Source organism: Pelophylax lessonae (genome assembly GCF_965119305.1).
Source record: "Pelophylax lessonae genome assembly, chromosome: 1".
Taxonomy (NCBI): domain Eukaryota; kingdom Metazoa; phylum Chordata; class Amphibia; order Anura; family Ranidae; genus Pelophylax; species Pelophylax lessonae.
This window is the reverse complement of record NC_138768.1, coordinates 185,254,220-185,271,049: the sequence shown is the minus strand read 5'-3', so window position 1 is coordinate 185,271,049 and position 16,830 is coordinate 185,254,220. Positions and strand designations below refer to the sequence as shown.

At 45.4% G+C, this 16,830-nt stretch overlaps 1 protein-coding gene across 2 annotated transcripts in view; it reads left to right on the top strand.

Annotated features, from left to right (window-relative positions):
- The window catches only part of CCDC112 (coiled-coil domain containing 112), a 46,460-nt gene that overhangs the window by 28,089 nt on the left and 1,541 nt on the right, over positions 1-16,830 (top strand). For both annotated transcript variants that reach the window (XM_082253622.1, XM_082253621.1), the window contains 2 exons: positions 10,280-10,375; positions 13,346-13,464. In XM_082253622.1, the coding sequence (XP_082109748.1) occupies positions 10,280-10,375; positions 13,346-13,464 (215 nt within the window). The remainder of the gene's footprint in view (positions 1-10,279; positions 10,376-13,345; positions 13,465-16,830) is intronic.

Below are 16,830 nucleotides of genomic sequence, written 5' to 3'. Positions count from 1 at the left end.
CCTAACCCAACTGACTTGCGTCTGATGCAAGAGTGATCCAAGAGATGAGTCCAAGATGGCAATGATTTAGAAGGTTAGGGGGTTTCATCCACCACGGCTGGTTTTCATTGAAAGAGTAATTAGAATCCTCTGCGATAAGGACCTCCTCCTCCACTGGGAGAGAAAACCTTGTTAAAAGGTGCAGAGATGCCACCGATCCCATTTGACCATGGGGATGCATGAGGAAAAGGATCCAAGGCGACTTAAGACATTTCACTGCCGACATGGTCCTGCTTGCCAGTGCTCTTCCTACTTTCCCTGTGAACATAGGGATCTTCTCTTGGGGGAGTGATACTGCTCTTTTCAGGGTATCGAACAAAGCCCCCATTATTGTCATTTTCTATGCCGGAAAAACACAGACTCTTTGTAAAATTTATTATCCATCGGTACCTGTTCAGTGTGTTCATGACCTCCTGTAGGTGGTTCTGCAGATTTCCTCTATACCGAGACAGTATCAGTATATCATCTAGATAATGTAGAACGCGAATCCCTCTTTCTCAAAGAGGGGCTAAAACTGCCACTAGTACTTTCGTAAAGGTTCTCTGAGCTGTTGATATGCCAAAAGGTAGACATTGGAACAGTAGATGAAGATTCCCTACTTTGAATCCTAGAAAAGACTGGGAATCGTGATGTATTGGTATGTGTAGATAGGCGTCTTTGAGGTCTATCGAGAGCATCCAATCCCCCGGCTGCACTGCTAGGATTACCGTGTTGAGGGATTCCATCTTCAAATGTTTCAAGCAGATACATTTGTTTATTTGCTTTAGGTCTAGGACCAGTCTCCAGCCTCCTGGCTTTTTGGGTACTAAAAAGATTGGGGAATAAATCCCTAAGAATTTTTCAGACACTGGAACTACTGCTTCTTGATGTATTAACTTCTGGACATACTGGAAAAGAAGGGTGGGGCGGATGGTGCTTGAATCTCCAAAAATGCCTGATGGAAAGTGGACATTACCCACTGATCCGAACAAGTTTCCACCCAAACCTGAGCGAAGATCCTGAGTCGGGAACCCACCGGTCAGGTTTGGGTGGGCAAAAAGTCAAAATTATTTTTTATTTTCGTGAGAAGTGGTTGCAGACTTCTGCTTTCCCATCTTCAAAAAGGTACCCTGGGAGCCTCTCCATCTCCTCCTGTACTCTTTTCCTGGTCTATATGACCTGGTGTCTCTTGATTTCTGCTGAAAAGCCGGCCGAGATGTAAGCTTTCTCCTCCCGCCCCTATCTTGAGGAATTGGGCCGCTCTTCCCTCCTGTGACTCTAATAATTGCAGCATCCACCTTCTCACCGAACAAGGCTTTTCCGTCATAGGGTATGCGGCACTATGTTTGTTTGGAGGAAGAGTTCGCTGACCAAGGATTCAGCCAAAGCGTCCCACTGGCGGTAAGAACATAGCATGGCCCGAGCGGAACATCTTCGATTATCAATAGCCGCTTCAGCTATAAAATCTGGTGCCAATTTTAATTAATCAAGGGATTTAATGATCTGATCAGACTCTACGCCCTAGCTGAGGGCTAACTCAATAATATCGGTCCATGCCCTTGCTGCCCTGGAGACTGAAGTTAAAGCTACCGCAAGTTTACAGGCCCCCCCCCCCCCCCCCAACAATTTTTTGCTTAGAATAAAGATCGCGTTTCTCTCACGACTCTCGGCGTAACATAATCTTTTACATTATACAAAAAAATTGGGCTAACTTTACTGTTTATTTTTTTTTATAAATTCATTAAAGTGTATTTTTTCCCAAAAGACTTCTTCGCAAATATAGTGTGACATAAAAGATTGCAACGATCGCCATTTTGTTCTCTAGGGTCTCAAAAATATATATATATTTGGGGGTTCTAAGTAATTTTTAGCAAAAAATACTGATTTTAACCACTTCCATACCGAGTCATGTAAAATGACGTCGGCAAAGTGGTTGTCTAGATCCGGGCCGCCGTCATATGACGTCGGCCCGTTCTAGCTGCTACTGCGCGCCCCCGGCGGCGCGCCCCCGGCGGCGCACAGCGGCGCGATCAGGGATGAGGCTCGTCCCTCGGACATAGCCCATCCCTGATCAAGGTAAACAGCCAATAGAAATTGGCTGTTTACCACGTGATCGGCTGTGTCAATCACAGCCGATCACATGAGCGGCTCCAGCACGAGCCGCTCGTTCTCTCTGCAATGCGCGCGGGCGCGCAGAGCAGCGATCGGGGACGAGGCTCGTCCCTCGGACAGAGTCGATCCCCGATCTAGGTAAAGAGCCAATGAAATTGGCTCTTTACCACGTGACCGGCTGTGTCCAATCACAGCCGGTCACAAATGTCAACAGAGAACACGGTAACTAGCTGTCACCGTGTTCTCCTCCTCACACACTGATCCTATGTGAGGAGGAGATTGTGGTAATAGCTAGTTACCAACTACAGTGCACCCTAAACACACTGATTGCCCCCCCCCCCAATAAAGAGCACCTGTTACTAGCCCATCAAAGTACCCCAGTACCTGTCACCAGCCCATCAGGTACTCAGATGACAGGTACTCGGGTACTCTGATGGGCTGGTGACAGGTATTCGGGTACTCTGATGACAGGTACTCTGATGACAGGTACTCGGGTACTCTGATGACAGGTACTCGGGTACTCTGACGGGTACTCGGGTACTCTGATGACAGGTATTTGGGTACTCTAATGACAGGTACTCGGGTACTCTGATGACAGGTACTCGGGTACTCTGACGGGTACTCGGGTACTCTGATGACAGGTACTCGGGTACTCTGATGACGGGTACTCGGGTACTCTGATGACAGGTACTCGGGTACTCTGATGACAGGTACTCGGGTACTCTGATGGGTACTCGGGTACTCTGATGACAGGTACTCGGGTACTCTGATGGGTACTCGGGTACTCTGATGACAGGTACTCGGGTACTCTGATGACGGGTACTCGGGTACTCTGATGACAGGTACTCGAGTACTCTGATGACGGGTACTCGGGTACTCTGATGACGGGTACTCGGGTACTCTGACAGGTACTCGGGTACTCTGATGACAGGTACTCGGGTACTCTGATGACAGGTACTCGGGTACTCTGATGACAGGTACTCGGGTACTCTGATGACGGGTACTCAGGTACTCTGATGACGGGTACTCGGGTACTCTGATGACAGGTACTCGGGTACTCTGATGACGGGTACTCGGGTACTCTGATGACGGGTACTCGGGTACTCTGACAGGTACTCGGGTACTCTGATGACAGGTACTCGGGTACTCTGATGACAGGTACTCGGGTACTTTGAGTACCTGTCAACGGAGTACCCGTCATCAGAGTACCTGAGTACCTGTCACCTACCCATCAGAGTACCCGAGTACCTTCCACCTGCTCATCAGAGTACCTGATGCCTGAAGTACCCGAGTACTTGCCGCCTGCTCATCAGTACCCATCACTACTCATCAGTACTCATCAGTACCTATCACGTATCAGTACTGATCATCAGTACCCATCAGTACAGTATCACCTATCACCTATCAGTCAGTGAGTACTACTCATCAGTACCTATCACCTGCCTGTCACCTGCCCATCAGAGTACCCGAGTACCTGTCACCTGCCTATCGGAGTACCCGAGTACCTGCCACCTGCTCATCAGTACCAGAGTACCTGTCACCTGCCCAACAAAGTACCCGAGTACCTGTCACCCTTCATACAGCCACCATGTCCAAGTCCAAAAAGGTTTATATACGTCCTCCGTTTAAACCTAAATACCGGTGTTATGGCAGCAGATAGCTGCCATAACCCTGGTATTTTTTTAAACGGTGGACGGTTGGCTTTCCGATAAGGGTGGTCCCAGCGGCGGATTCGCCGTGGGATCACCCTTCCGGGATGGCGGAAGAGGCGCCCCCCCTCCCGACGCGTTCCGGTCCTTTTCCCCGCTTACCGGACCCGCCGGCAGCGGGGAAAACGATCCGGTCCCGAATCCTCACAGACAGGATGTCGAGTGAGGGCAAGCTTGCCCTCACTTGACTCTATGGTCTTGGAGGACCGGAGCTACGGAAAATGTTGTTGCCTAGCAACCGGTTTAAAGGTCCTTTTTTTTTTTTTTCATTTTATATTATAATTATTTATTTTTATTTTTTTTTTCTATCTTTTAGTGTACTTGTGAGATCTGAGGACTTTTTGACCCCAGATCTCACAAAAAAGAGGTCCTGTCGTGCCTATTTCTATTACGAGGAATATTTACATTTCTTTTAATAGAAATAAAAATGATCAATTTCTTTTTTTTTTTTTAAACGGTGTAAAAATAAAAAATAATAAATAAAATAAATAGTAAAAAAAAAAAAAATTAAAGCGCCCTGTCCCCGTTAGCTCGTGCGCAGAAGCGAATGCATACAGAAACCCCGCCCACATATGTAAACGGTGTTCAAACCACACATGTGAGGTATCGCCGTGATCATTAGAGCAAGGGGAATAATTTGAGCTCTAGACCTCCTCTGTAACTCAAAGATGGCAACCTGTAGAAATTTTTAAATTGTCGCCTACGGGGATTTTTAAGTACCAAAGTTTGTCACCATTCCGTGAGCGTGCGCAATTTTGAAACATGGCATGTTGGGTATCTATTTACTCGGCGTAACATTATCTTTCACATTATGGAAAAAAATTGGGCTAACTTTACTGGTTTCTTATTTTTTAATTAAAAAAAGTGAATTTTTTCCAAAAAAATTGCGTTTGGAAGACCGCTACGCAAATACGGTGTAATAAAAAATATTGCAATAATCTCCATTTTATTCTCTAGGGTCTCTGCTAAAAAAAAATATATAATGTTTGGGGGTTCTAAGCAGTTTTCTAGCAAAACAACTGATTTTAGCTTGTAAACACCAAATGTTAAAAATAGGCCTAGGCAAGTGGCTAGGATGCATGATGATGCTCCTTGGATGTTAGGCCCCTCTATATGGCTAGGCTGTGAAAAAGTCTCACACATGTGGTATTGCCATACTCAGGAGGAGTGGCAGAATGTATTTTGGGGTGTCATTTTTGCTGTGTACATGCTATGTGTTAGGAATATCCTATAAATTGACAACTTTGTGTAAAAAAAAAAAGTTTTCATTTTTTTCCCACATTTTCCAAAAACCTGTGGAAAAAATGATATGTTCAAACGACCCATAATGCCTCATAGAATATACGTTGGAGTGTTTGCTTTCCAAAATGGGGTCATTTTGTGGACTTTTCCATTGTATTGGTGCTCTAGGGCCTTGAAAAGTGTGATAGGTAGTAAGAAAGTTTTATGTGTATTTATGCTCCTAGAACGCCTGAATGTGCTTCTTGGACGTGGAGTCTCTTTTTGTGGCCAGGCTGTGTAAAAGTCTCACACATGTGGTATCGCCATACTCGGAAGCAGGGCCGGCCCTACCATGGGTCCCGGTGGGACCATGGGACCCAGGCGGCACTTAGAGTGGGGCGGCCCCCGGCCGCCTCTTCTCTTCGGCTATTGCTAAAAAAAAAGGTCCGCGGCTGGCCTGACATGCACACTGCGCATGTGCCGCCGGCCACCGCCGCTCGGAAAAGCCCGTAAAAGTTCGGCTATTTCCGGGAATAGCCGAACATGTACGGACTTCACCGAGCGGCGGCGGCGGGGGCGGCACATGCGCAGTGTGCATGTCAGGCCAGCCGCGGACCTTGTGCCGACGTTCGTTTCCCCAGGCACTCGGCTCTGATCGGAACTCCGCCTCCCCAGCACACATGGATTCCGCCCCTCCAGCTTCCTCCAGCCTTCTGAACTCCAGCTCCGCCTCCCCAGCCATTTTTAAAACCTAAGGCGCCCTTTAGGAACAGGTAAGTGAGACTGCTCCATACACAGCCACACTACCTGCCATTATGTGGGGCTGCATGCATGCTACAGAAGATGCAGTGCTGCGGGCATGGTACATGCCCACAGCACTGCATCTCCTGTAGTATGCCCGCAGACCCGCATTCTCCTGCACCATGCCCGCACCCTGCATTCTCCTGCACCATGCCCGCACCCTGCATTCTCCTGCACCATGCCCGCAGCCCCGCATTCTCCTGCACCATGCCCGCAGCCCCGCATTCTCCTGCACCATGCCCGCAGCCCCGCATTCTCCTGCACCATGCCCGCAGCCCTGCATTCTCCTGCACCATGCCCGCAGCCCTGCATTCTCCTGCACCATGCCCGCAGCCCCGCATTTTCCTGTACCATGCCCGCAGCCCCGCATTCTCCTGCACCATGTCCGCAGCCCCGCATTCTCCTGCACCATGCCCGCAGCCCCACATTCTCCTGCACCATGCCCGCAGCCCCGCATTCTCCTGCACCATGTCCGCAGCCCCGCATTCTCCTGCACCATGCCCGCAGCCCCACATTCTCCTGCACCATGCCCGCAGCCCCGCATTCTCCTGTACCATGCCCGCAGCCCTGCATTCTCCTGCACCATGCCCGCAGCCCCATATTCTCCTGTACCATGCCCGCAGCCCTGCATTCTCCTGTACCATGCCCGCAGCCCCGCATTCTCCTGTACCATGCCCGCAGCCCTGCATTCTCCTGTGCCATGTCCGCCACCCTGCGTTCTTCTGTACCATGCCCGCAGCCCTGCATTCTCCTGTACCATGCCCACACCCCTGTTTTCTCCTGTACCATGCCTAGAGCCCTGCATTCTTCTGTATTATGCCCGCAGCACTGCATTCTCCTGTACCATGCCCGCAGCACTGCATTCTCCTGTACCATGCCCTCAGCCCTGCATTCTCCTGTACCATGCCCGCAGCTCTGCATTCTCCTGCACCATGCCCGCAGCACTGCATTCTCCTGTACCATGCCCGCAGCACTGCATTCTCCCGTACCATGCCCTCAGCCCTGCATTCTCCTGTACCATGCCTGCAGCTCTGCATTCTCCTGTACCATGTCCGCAGCACTGCATTCTCCTGTACCATGCCCGCAGCACTGCATTCTCCTGTACCATGCCCTCAGCCCTGCATTCTCCTGTACCATGCCCGCAGCACTGCATTCTCCTGTACCGTGCCCTCAGCCCTGCATTCTCCTGTACCATGCCCACAGCACTGCATTCTCCTGTACCATGCCCTCAGCCCTGCATTCTCCTGTACCATGCCCGCAGCCCTGCATTCTCCTGTACCATGTCCTAGGCCCTGCATTCTCCTGTACCATTCCTGCAGCCCTGCATTCTCCTGTACCATGCCCTCAGCCCTGCATTCTCCTGTACCATGCCCTCAGCCCTGCATTCTCCTGTACCATGCCCGCAGCTCTGCATTCTCCTGCACCATGCCCGCAGCACTGCATTCTCCTGTACCATGCCCGCAGCACTGCATTCTCCCGTACCATGCCCTCAGCCCTGCATTCTCCTGTACCATGCCTGCAGCTCTGCATTCTCCTGTACCATGTCCGCAGCACTGCATTCTCCTGTACCATGCCCGCAGCACTGCATTCTCCTGTACCATGCCCTCAGCCCTGCATTCTCCTGTACCATGCCCGCAGCACTGCATTCTCCTGTACCGTGCCCTCAGCCCTGCATTCTCCTGTACCATGCCCGCAGCACTGCATTCTCCTGTACCATGCCCTCAGCCCTGCATTCTCCTGTACCATGCCCGCAGCCCTGCATTCTCCTGTACCATGTCCTAGGCCCTGCATTCTCCTGTACCATTCCTGCAGCCCTGCATTCTCCTGTACCATGCCTGCAGCACTGCATTCTCCTGTACCATGCCCTCAGCCCTGCATCCTCCTGTACCATGCCCGCAGCACTGCATTCTCCTGTACCGTGCCCTCAGCCCTGCATTCTCCTGTACCATGCCCGCAGCACTGCATTCTCCTGTACCATGCCCTCAGCCCTGCATTCTCCTGTACCATGCCCGCAGCCCTGCATTCTCCTGTACCATGTCCTAGGCCCTGCATTCTCCTGTACCATTCCTGCAGCCCTGCATTCTCCTGTACCATGCCTGCAGCACTGCATTCTCCTGTATCATGCCCTCAGCCCTGCATCCTCCTGTACCATGCCCGCAGCACTGCATTCTCCTGTACCATGCCCGCAGCCCTGCATTCTCCTGTACCATGCCCGCAGCCCCGCATTCTCCTGTACCATTCCCGCAGCCCTGCATTCTCCTGTACCATTCCCGCAGCCCTGCAGGGCACTGTGGCATTATAGACAGTAGAAAGCCTGGTGCGCTCATCTGCCCAGTGTCAACTGCTCTGTCCTGCTCTTGCTGTCACTCCGTACACACTCACACCCCTCTGACTGCTTTCATAGTCCTATAGAATGTGGGGGCCTCTTGGAGGGCGTGAATTTTTTTTTTTTTTTGGGGGGGGGGGCAGCATTTCATTCTCGGACCCAGGCAGCACAATGTCTTGGGCCAGCCCTGCTCGGAAGGAGTAGCAGAATGTATTTTTGGGTGTAATTTTTGCTGTGTACATGCTATGTGTTAGAAATAGCTTATAAATTGACAACTTTGTGGGAAAAAAAAGAAAAAAAATTTTTTTCTTCATTTTCCCAAGAATTGTGGGAAAAAATTACAACTTCAAAAAACTCACCATGCCTCTTACTAAATACCTTGGACTGTCTACTTTACAAAAAGGGGTCATTTGGTCGGTATTTGTACTGTCCTGACATTTCAGGGCCTCAAGAAAGGAGATAGGCAGTCAGTACATCTGGTGTGATCAATTTTGAAGTAATTGGTACCATAGCTTCTAGACTCAATAACTTACACACAGACTAAATAATATACACTAATTTGGGTTAATTTTACCAGAGACATGTAGCAGTATACATTTTGGCCCAAATGTATGAAGAAAAATTAATTTTTTGCAAAATTTCATAATTGAAACTAAAAAAAAGTGGTTTTTTTTTCAAAATTTTTGCTCTTTTTTTGCATATATCACGAAAAAAAAAAACCCCAGTTGTGATCAAATACCACCAAAAGAAAGCTCTATTTGTGTGAAAAAAATGATAAAAATTTTGTTTGGTTACAGTGTAGCATGACTGAGCAATTGTCATTCAAAGTGTGAGAGTGCTGAAAGCTGAAAATTGGTCTGGGCAGGAAGGGTGTCAAACTGCTCTGTATGGAAGCGGTTAACTTGTAAGCAACAAGTGTCAGAAGAAGGCTTAGACTTTAAGAGGTTAAATTGCCCTCCTTTACAGACAAATATTGATTCCTTTGATCTAAAAGAACAAAATGGTACATTGTAAAGCATTGTGTTTATAGTTATCTAGTAGCCTTAACAATGTTGCTAAACATTTGCTGGAGGCTCTTTTTTTAAATTTTGTTTTGACTACTTTGCAGGGAGTAGAATCAATCTCTTCTCCTAGTGAAAGTAGCACGGATTGTACACCAGAACACTTGCTAGGCACACAGTTAACCCTTTGATCGCCCTAGATGTTTAACCCCTTCCCAGCCAGTGCCATTAGTACAGCGACAGTGCATATTTTTAGCACTGATCACTGTATTCGTGTCACTGGTTTTTGCAAAGTCTCAAGTGCGAGCTAGTGTCCGATTGTCCGCCACAATATCGCAGTCCCACTATGTCGCTGATCGCCGCCATTACTAGTATAAAAGAAAATAAATAAATAAAAATCCCATCATTTATAGATGCTATAAGGTCTGCATAAACCAATCAAACTACACTTATTGGGATTTTTTTTTTACCAAAAACATGTAGCAGAATACATATTGACCTGAATTTATAAAAAAAAATTGGAGTTTTACATTTTTTTTTTATTGGATGTGTTTTATAGCAGAAAGTAAAATATAATATTATTATTATTATTATTTTTTTTTTTTTTAATTGGCTGTCTTTTTCTGTTAATAGCGCAAAAAAAGAAAAAAAATGCAGTAGTGATCAATTGCCACCAAAAGAAAGCTCTATTTGTGGGCAAAAAATTACATGCATTTTATTTGGATACAGTGTCGCATGACTGCGTAACTGTTAAAGTAATGTAGTACCGTATTGCACAAAATGGCCTGGTTATGCAGGCCAGAGTGCAGAAATTTCCCTTACTTTATAGAGATTTTCTCTCTTTTCCTGTTTCATCACCTAGACAGAAAGTGAAGGGAAATCTCTACAATTGGACACAGACAGTAAATAATAAACCAACAACTCTTCCTAATATGCCATACATTCTTTATTTTCAGATAGATTTCTAAAACGAATTTAATCTCTGGCTAGGATATTTTAGTCTGTAATAAACACATGTATATTTAATAAACCACACAGTGTTTGCAGAATTTCTTCAGAATTTTATTGACTGTTATGTAATCCTGTTCCAGGATCAGAAGAAAATTGAAGAAAAAGTACAAGAAAAAAGAGCCAAAGAAGAGGAAGTGAAAGAAAAAGAGAAGAGACTGGAGAAATTAAAAGAAAAGGTAACATGACATAAAGTTAAAGCTGAACTCGCCTATACAGGGAGTGCAGAATTATTAGGCAAATGAGTATTTTGACCACATCATCCTCTTTATGCATGTTTTACTCCAAGCTGTATAGGCTTGAAAGCCTACTACCAATTAAGCATATTAGGTGATGTGCATCTCTGTAATGAGAAGGGGTGTGGTCTAATGACATCAACACCCTATATCAGGTGTGCATAATTATTAGGCAACTTCCTTTCCTTGGGCAAAATGGGTCAAAAGAAGGACTTGAAAGGCTCAGAAAAGTCAAAAATAGTGAGATATCTTGCAGAGGGATGCAGCACTCTTAAAATTGCAAAGCTTCTGAAGCGTGATCATCGAACAATCAAGCATTTCATTCAAAATAGTCAACAGGGTCGCAAGAAGCGTGTGGAAAAACCAAGGCGCAAAATAACAGCCCATGAACTGAGAAAAGTCAATCGTGCAGCTGCCAAGATGCCACTTGCCACCAGTTTGGCCATATTTCAGAGCTGCAACATCACTGGAGTGCCCAAAAGCACAAGGTGTGCAATCACTGGAGTGCCCAAAAGCACAAGGTGTGCAATACTCAGAGACATGGCCAAGGTAAGAAAGGCTGAAAGACGACCACCACTGAACAAGACACACAAGCTGAAACGTCAAGACTGGGCCAAGAAATATCTCAAGACTGATTTTTCAAAGGTTTTATGGACTGATGAAATGAGAGTGAGTCTTGATGGGCCAGATGGATGGGCCCGTGGCTGGATTGGTAAAGGGCAGAGAGCTCCAGTCCGACTCAGACGCCAGCAAGGTGCAGGTGGAGTACTGGTTTGGGCTGGTATCATCAAAGATGAGCTTGTGGGGCCTTTTCGGGTTGAGGATGGAGTCAAGCTCAACTCCCAGTCCTACTGCCAGTTTCTGGAAGACACCTTCTTCAAGCAGTGGTACAGCAAGAAGTCTGCATCCTTCAAGAAAAACATGATTTTCATGCAGGACAATGCTCCATCACATGCGTCCAAGTACTCCACAGCGTGGCTGGCAAGAAAGGGTATAAAAGAAGAAAAGCTAATGACATGGCCTCCTTGTTCACCTGATCTGAACCCCATTGAGAACCTGTGGTCCATCATCAAATGTGAGATTTACAAGGATGGAAAACAGTACACCTCTCTGAACAGTGTCTGGGAGGCTGTGGTTGCTGCTGCACGCAATGTTGATGGTGAACAGATCAAAACACTGACAGAATCCATGGATGGCAGGCTTTTGAGTGTCCTTGCAAAGAAAGGTGGCTATATTGGTCACTGATTTGTTTTTGTTTTGTTTTTGAATGTAAGAAATGTATATTTGGGAATGTTGAGATGTTATATTGGTTTCACTGGTAAAAATAAATAATTGAAATGGATATACTGTATCTTTGATTTTTGTTAAGTTGCCTAATAATTATGCACAGTAATAGTCACCTGCACACACAGATATCCCCCTAAAATAGCTAAAACTAAAAACAAACTAAAAACTACTTCCAAAAATAGTCAGCTTTGATATTAATGAGTTTTTTGGGTTCATTGAGAACATGGTTGTTGTTCAATAATAAAATTAATCCTCAAAAATACTAATTTGCCTAATAATTCTGCACTCCCTGTAGTTGAAACGCCTATACTGGAATTGTTTTATATTACCAAAGGATTTGTAATTGTGTTCAGGCCAGTTTTATGAGCCTGTACCCTTACCCAAAAGCTTATGAACCACATCCCACCGAGGCCAATTCTGGCATTTCTCTCCTACATATAAAAATCATTTCTCTTTGCTAGAAAATTAATCAGAACCCCTAAACATTATATATATATATATATATATATATATATATATATATATATATATATATATATATATATAATTTTCTTTTTTTTTAGCAGAGACCCTAGCCTAGAGAATAATATGGTGGTCTTTGCAATTTATTATGTCACATGGTATTTGCGCAGCAATTTTTCAAACTCAGTTTTTGTAGAAAAAAATACTTTTATGAAGTTTAAATGCAAAATTATTTGGTAAAATGTATTAGATAATATTACGCCGAGTAAATAGATACCTAACATTTCACACTTTAAAGTCCAGTGCTAGAATTATTGCTCTCACTATAATGTTCACAAAGATACCTCACGTGTGTTGTGAATGCGTTTACATATGCATTTGTGCGAACACAAGGGGACGGAGGCACTTTGGGAAAAAAAAAAATGTTATTATTTATTTATTTATTATTATTTTTTTTAATCACTTTTATTCCTATTACAAGAAATGTAAACATCCCTTGTAATAGGAATAAGGCATAACCGCTTCTCTTTATGGAGACAGCTGGAGTCAGTAAGACCCAAGATATCTCCTCTACCCTGGAAAGCATGAGATCAAAAAAAAAAATAACATTGATCTTTGCTTTCCAGGGAAAAAAATTGTCAGTGTTTTAAATCTGCCAGAGCTGGAAGTTTCGGGGTCATAGAGATGGCCAGGAACGATCCGGTCCATGGCCAGCTCTATGGGAAACCGGCGGTGCCACCGAATCTGATCTCCGGCTTCCCGATTGCACTGGAGGGCGGCAGAGAGGGGGGGGCAACGTTAGGATGGCTTTTAAAAGTGAGGAAATAGCTGGCTGAAAACAAAAACTGTAGCTGCTGACTTTTTTAAACGGACACTCACCTGTCCAAGGATCCAGTACTGTCCTCACCTGGACCAGTTCTTCGCCGGTCTTTGGGGCCCCAGCGCTAGAATGTAAACTGTGGCCAGCCGGCTGTGACTCTTTGCGGCTTGATTGCTGCCTGCGCAAGCAGTGTTGCACTTTAATACTCCCGCAGCCTTCTGGAACCCTTTTGGGTGAAGGTCCGCTTGAAGTATTTGTTATCAACTGAAGAGCACAGCTGAGATTTAAAGCAACTCTCCAGTTTTTCTTTTATATTACATTATACAATGTTATTTTTCTTATAGGTACAAGTTCATGTTGATAGAGATCCTTCTAGGCTGTGTAAGCTTACAAAAGGATGGGAAGAGCGCTTCAAAAATACAGAGCCAACAGGAGCAACTCCACTCCTACACATTCCTCATCGGTAATTATTTATGTATTTGTTAATTTTTGACAGTTGACACTTCAGACCGTAACAAAGTATTTCTAAAGCTGATGTCTGTGTGCATTAGCTGTCTCATGGCCTACTTGAAACATCAAGTAATCAAAGAGAAAGTTTGACTGCACTCAGGAGTAGATGAAATAGAAGTGTTTTATTCCCCATAAAACTTGAATACATTCAGTGCATCACACAGACATGGGACAGGTTGACGCGTTTCACGATTCTACAGATCGCTTACTCATAACCAACCTAGTGCGGTCAAACTTTCTCTTTGATTATTTGATGACTGGATGGCAGATCCGACTTGCACCGGAGTGCTTTGCCTCACCTGAGCGGCTTTTTTCTGTTACTACAATTGTTTCTACTTAAAACATGCTCTGCTTTCTTCAAAACCGACCATAAATCTATTAATGTAGGTTAAATATTACCTCTGACCCTGCATCTATGTTTTATACAGCTGGCGGCCACTGCTCTCCCCGGAACAGGGCGACCATGTAACACCCCTTGTAGTCCAGTCTGCAGTGATGATATTGTGCAAAGAATGAATGAATGCATGGTTTCTTCAGAACTCGCTCAGTCTTTCCCCACCCATGAATGCCTAACCTAATTTCATAGGCAGCTCATGAACAGTACAATCTAGTCTTGCTGCACTGCAGCTCCCAGCCACAAAGACCCACACACAAGACCTCGCTCCGCTGGTCTGGCAAGATAGAGCATAAGTTATGCATCCAAGGTGTGTGACACAGGGCAGCTTAACGCATCCCTCCTCCCTGCAGCCAGAGATAGATTTACAGTTTGCAGAGGAATGATGATGTCTGGCAAATAAAAGTGTAGATTTCTTGGCTCTGCATTCACGTCATGAAAAATATTGTTGCAAATGTAGGAGGAAACTTTATGGAAAAATATTGAACTCACCCTGGAGTTTAGTTTTAAAGCAGCAGGTTCTGACAGGAAAAGAGGTCCTGTATTATGAGTTTCTCTATCGTTCTTCGACAGACACAGCTCCATACCGTTATTACCATTGGATTATGCCCCTCCAATCAATAATAGGCACTAGGCAGGAAATAAACTTTACCACGCCCATGGGGGCTGTCCCTGCAGGCATAACCCCACACACTCTGCTTCAGATTGCAGTTTGTTTCTGCCTAGTTTTATGAATAGGACCTAGCTCCCTGCTGGGACTTCGGTCTTGGCTGTAAATAGCAAATTTTTATTATTTTGTGATTTTTTTATTTTCACTGGTTATATTTCTGGAAAACTACAAGCAACAGCTGGCTATGGTTTCGGACTGGATAATCTAGATCCTTAAGGTCTCCCAGCCTGGCCAGCGAGCATGAGCAGGTTATAGTCCAGAACTAGGCCTCTCCACGACAGTGCCCCGTTGGATGGGGACGAGCCTGCGAGTGAATCATCTCGTGGGGACGCGATCGACCTGGAATGCCCTGAGTCGCGGCATATCCCCTGGCTGACAGCACCCCCATCCCGGGTGGGAGGTGATCTGATCTGTGGCGCCCACCTGGTATCGTGGTAGGGAGTACGGCATGTGGCTCCTCCGAGGCGGTCCCCGCTACGTCCGTGGGATCTCAATTTGGTATTATCTGTTCTTCAAAAGCCTCCTTTTGAGAACATTCGGGAGATTTCTCTGCTTTCATTGTATCAGAAGGTTGCCTTTTTGGTGGCTATCACTTCTGCTTGCAGAGTATCTGAAATGGCGTTGGTGTCTTGCCGTTCACCTTATCTGGTGGTCCACAGACATAAAGTGGTACTTCAACCTAATCAGTCTTTTCTTCCTAAGGTGGTTTCTGATTTTCATTTGAAGAAGACATTGTGTTGCCTTCACTCTGTCCCAAGCCTGAGCATTCTAAGGACATTGCATTGCATTCTTTTCATGTGGTTCGGGCGATCAGGGTTTACCTGGAAGCCACTGAATCTTTTAGAAAATTAGCTCTTTTGTCCTCACCGAGGGACCTCGTAAAGGATTGGCTGCGTCTGCTGTGACCATATCCAGATGGATCAGGCAGACGGTGGTTCAGGCTTAGTCACTGAAGGGTCAGGTTCCTCCTTTCCCTGTGAAGGCACATTCTACTAGGGCGCTGAGTGCCTCTTGGGCTTTTCGCCATCAAGCGTCTATGAGACAAGTTTGCAAGGCGGCAACTTGGTTTTTTGTGCATACTTTTACAAAGTTCTACAATGTAGATGTGTTGGCATCTTCGGCTGCCTTTTTTTGGCTGCAAGGTTGTGCAGGCTGCTGTTTAAAGAGAATCTTTTTTGTTCTCTTTAAGGGTGTATGTTTTTTCTGGGTTAGCTCCAAGTTTTTCCTGGATTGTGATCCTTTTTACCTGGTTGGCTAAGTTTAGCCTTTGGGGAATTACGTTCTTCTTTGGGTTGTTCTCCCACCCCTCATGACAATACTGCTTTGGGACATCCCAATGGTAATGAAGTTATGGAGCTGCGTCTGTCGATGAACGATAGAGAAAACTGGATTTTTGTAAGAACTTATCTTAAAATCCTTTTCTCTGAAGTTCGACAGACACAGCACCCGCCCCTCTACTTTTGAGTGTATGGGGTTTTTTGTATTCTAAACACTGCTTGCAATGAAACTGCAATCTGAAGCAGAGTGTGTGGGGTTATGCCTGCAGGGACAGCCCCCATGGGCGTGGTAAAGTTTTTTCCTGCCTGGTGCCTATTCCTGGTTGGAGGAGCAATGGTAATGAAGATATGGAGCTGCGCCTGTCGATGAACTTCAGAGAAAAGGATTTTACAGTAAGTTCTTACAAATATCCAGTTTTTTCATACCTTCTATTCTCTTTAATTATTCACATATCCAATTTTAAACACACAGCAACAAACACCTTTTTCTCTTTCACATATTCACAATTTATTAATTTGCTATGCATACTATATATCTTATGTTCCATATCTTTATACCAAAATCGCACAGCATTCTTTGGGTAATATATGATATTATTTTACTCAATTTATTCAATAGCCTACTGCATACATGGTTACACTTGCCATTTTCCTTTCTACAGTTCAACAGACACACTTTTTTATGATTGTGTTTAATGTATGTATATTTAGTTTAGCAATATTTATTGCACAGGTATATAGGCCCTTCACTACCATTAGAGCTTAACTGGCCAAATACACAGATGAAATGCATATAAGGGAGCTTTTTCATAATGATTTATATTTCTGTTCTTCTAGTCCCTAAGAGTTCTACAGCCCTGCCACACAGCACAACCAACAAGATAACGCAACTTTCTGCTACTGTTATGAAATAACCATGGTGTTAAAACACCAGCCTGCTGACTGAAATTTGAAGGTGTATCTGGGGACTGATAAGGT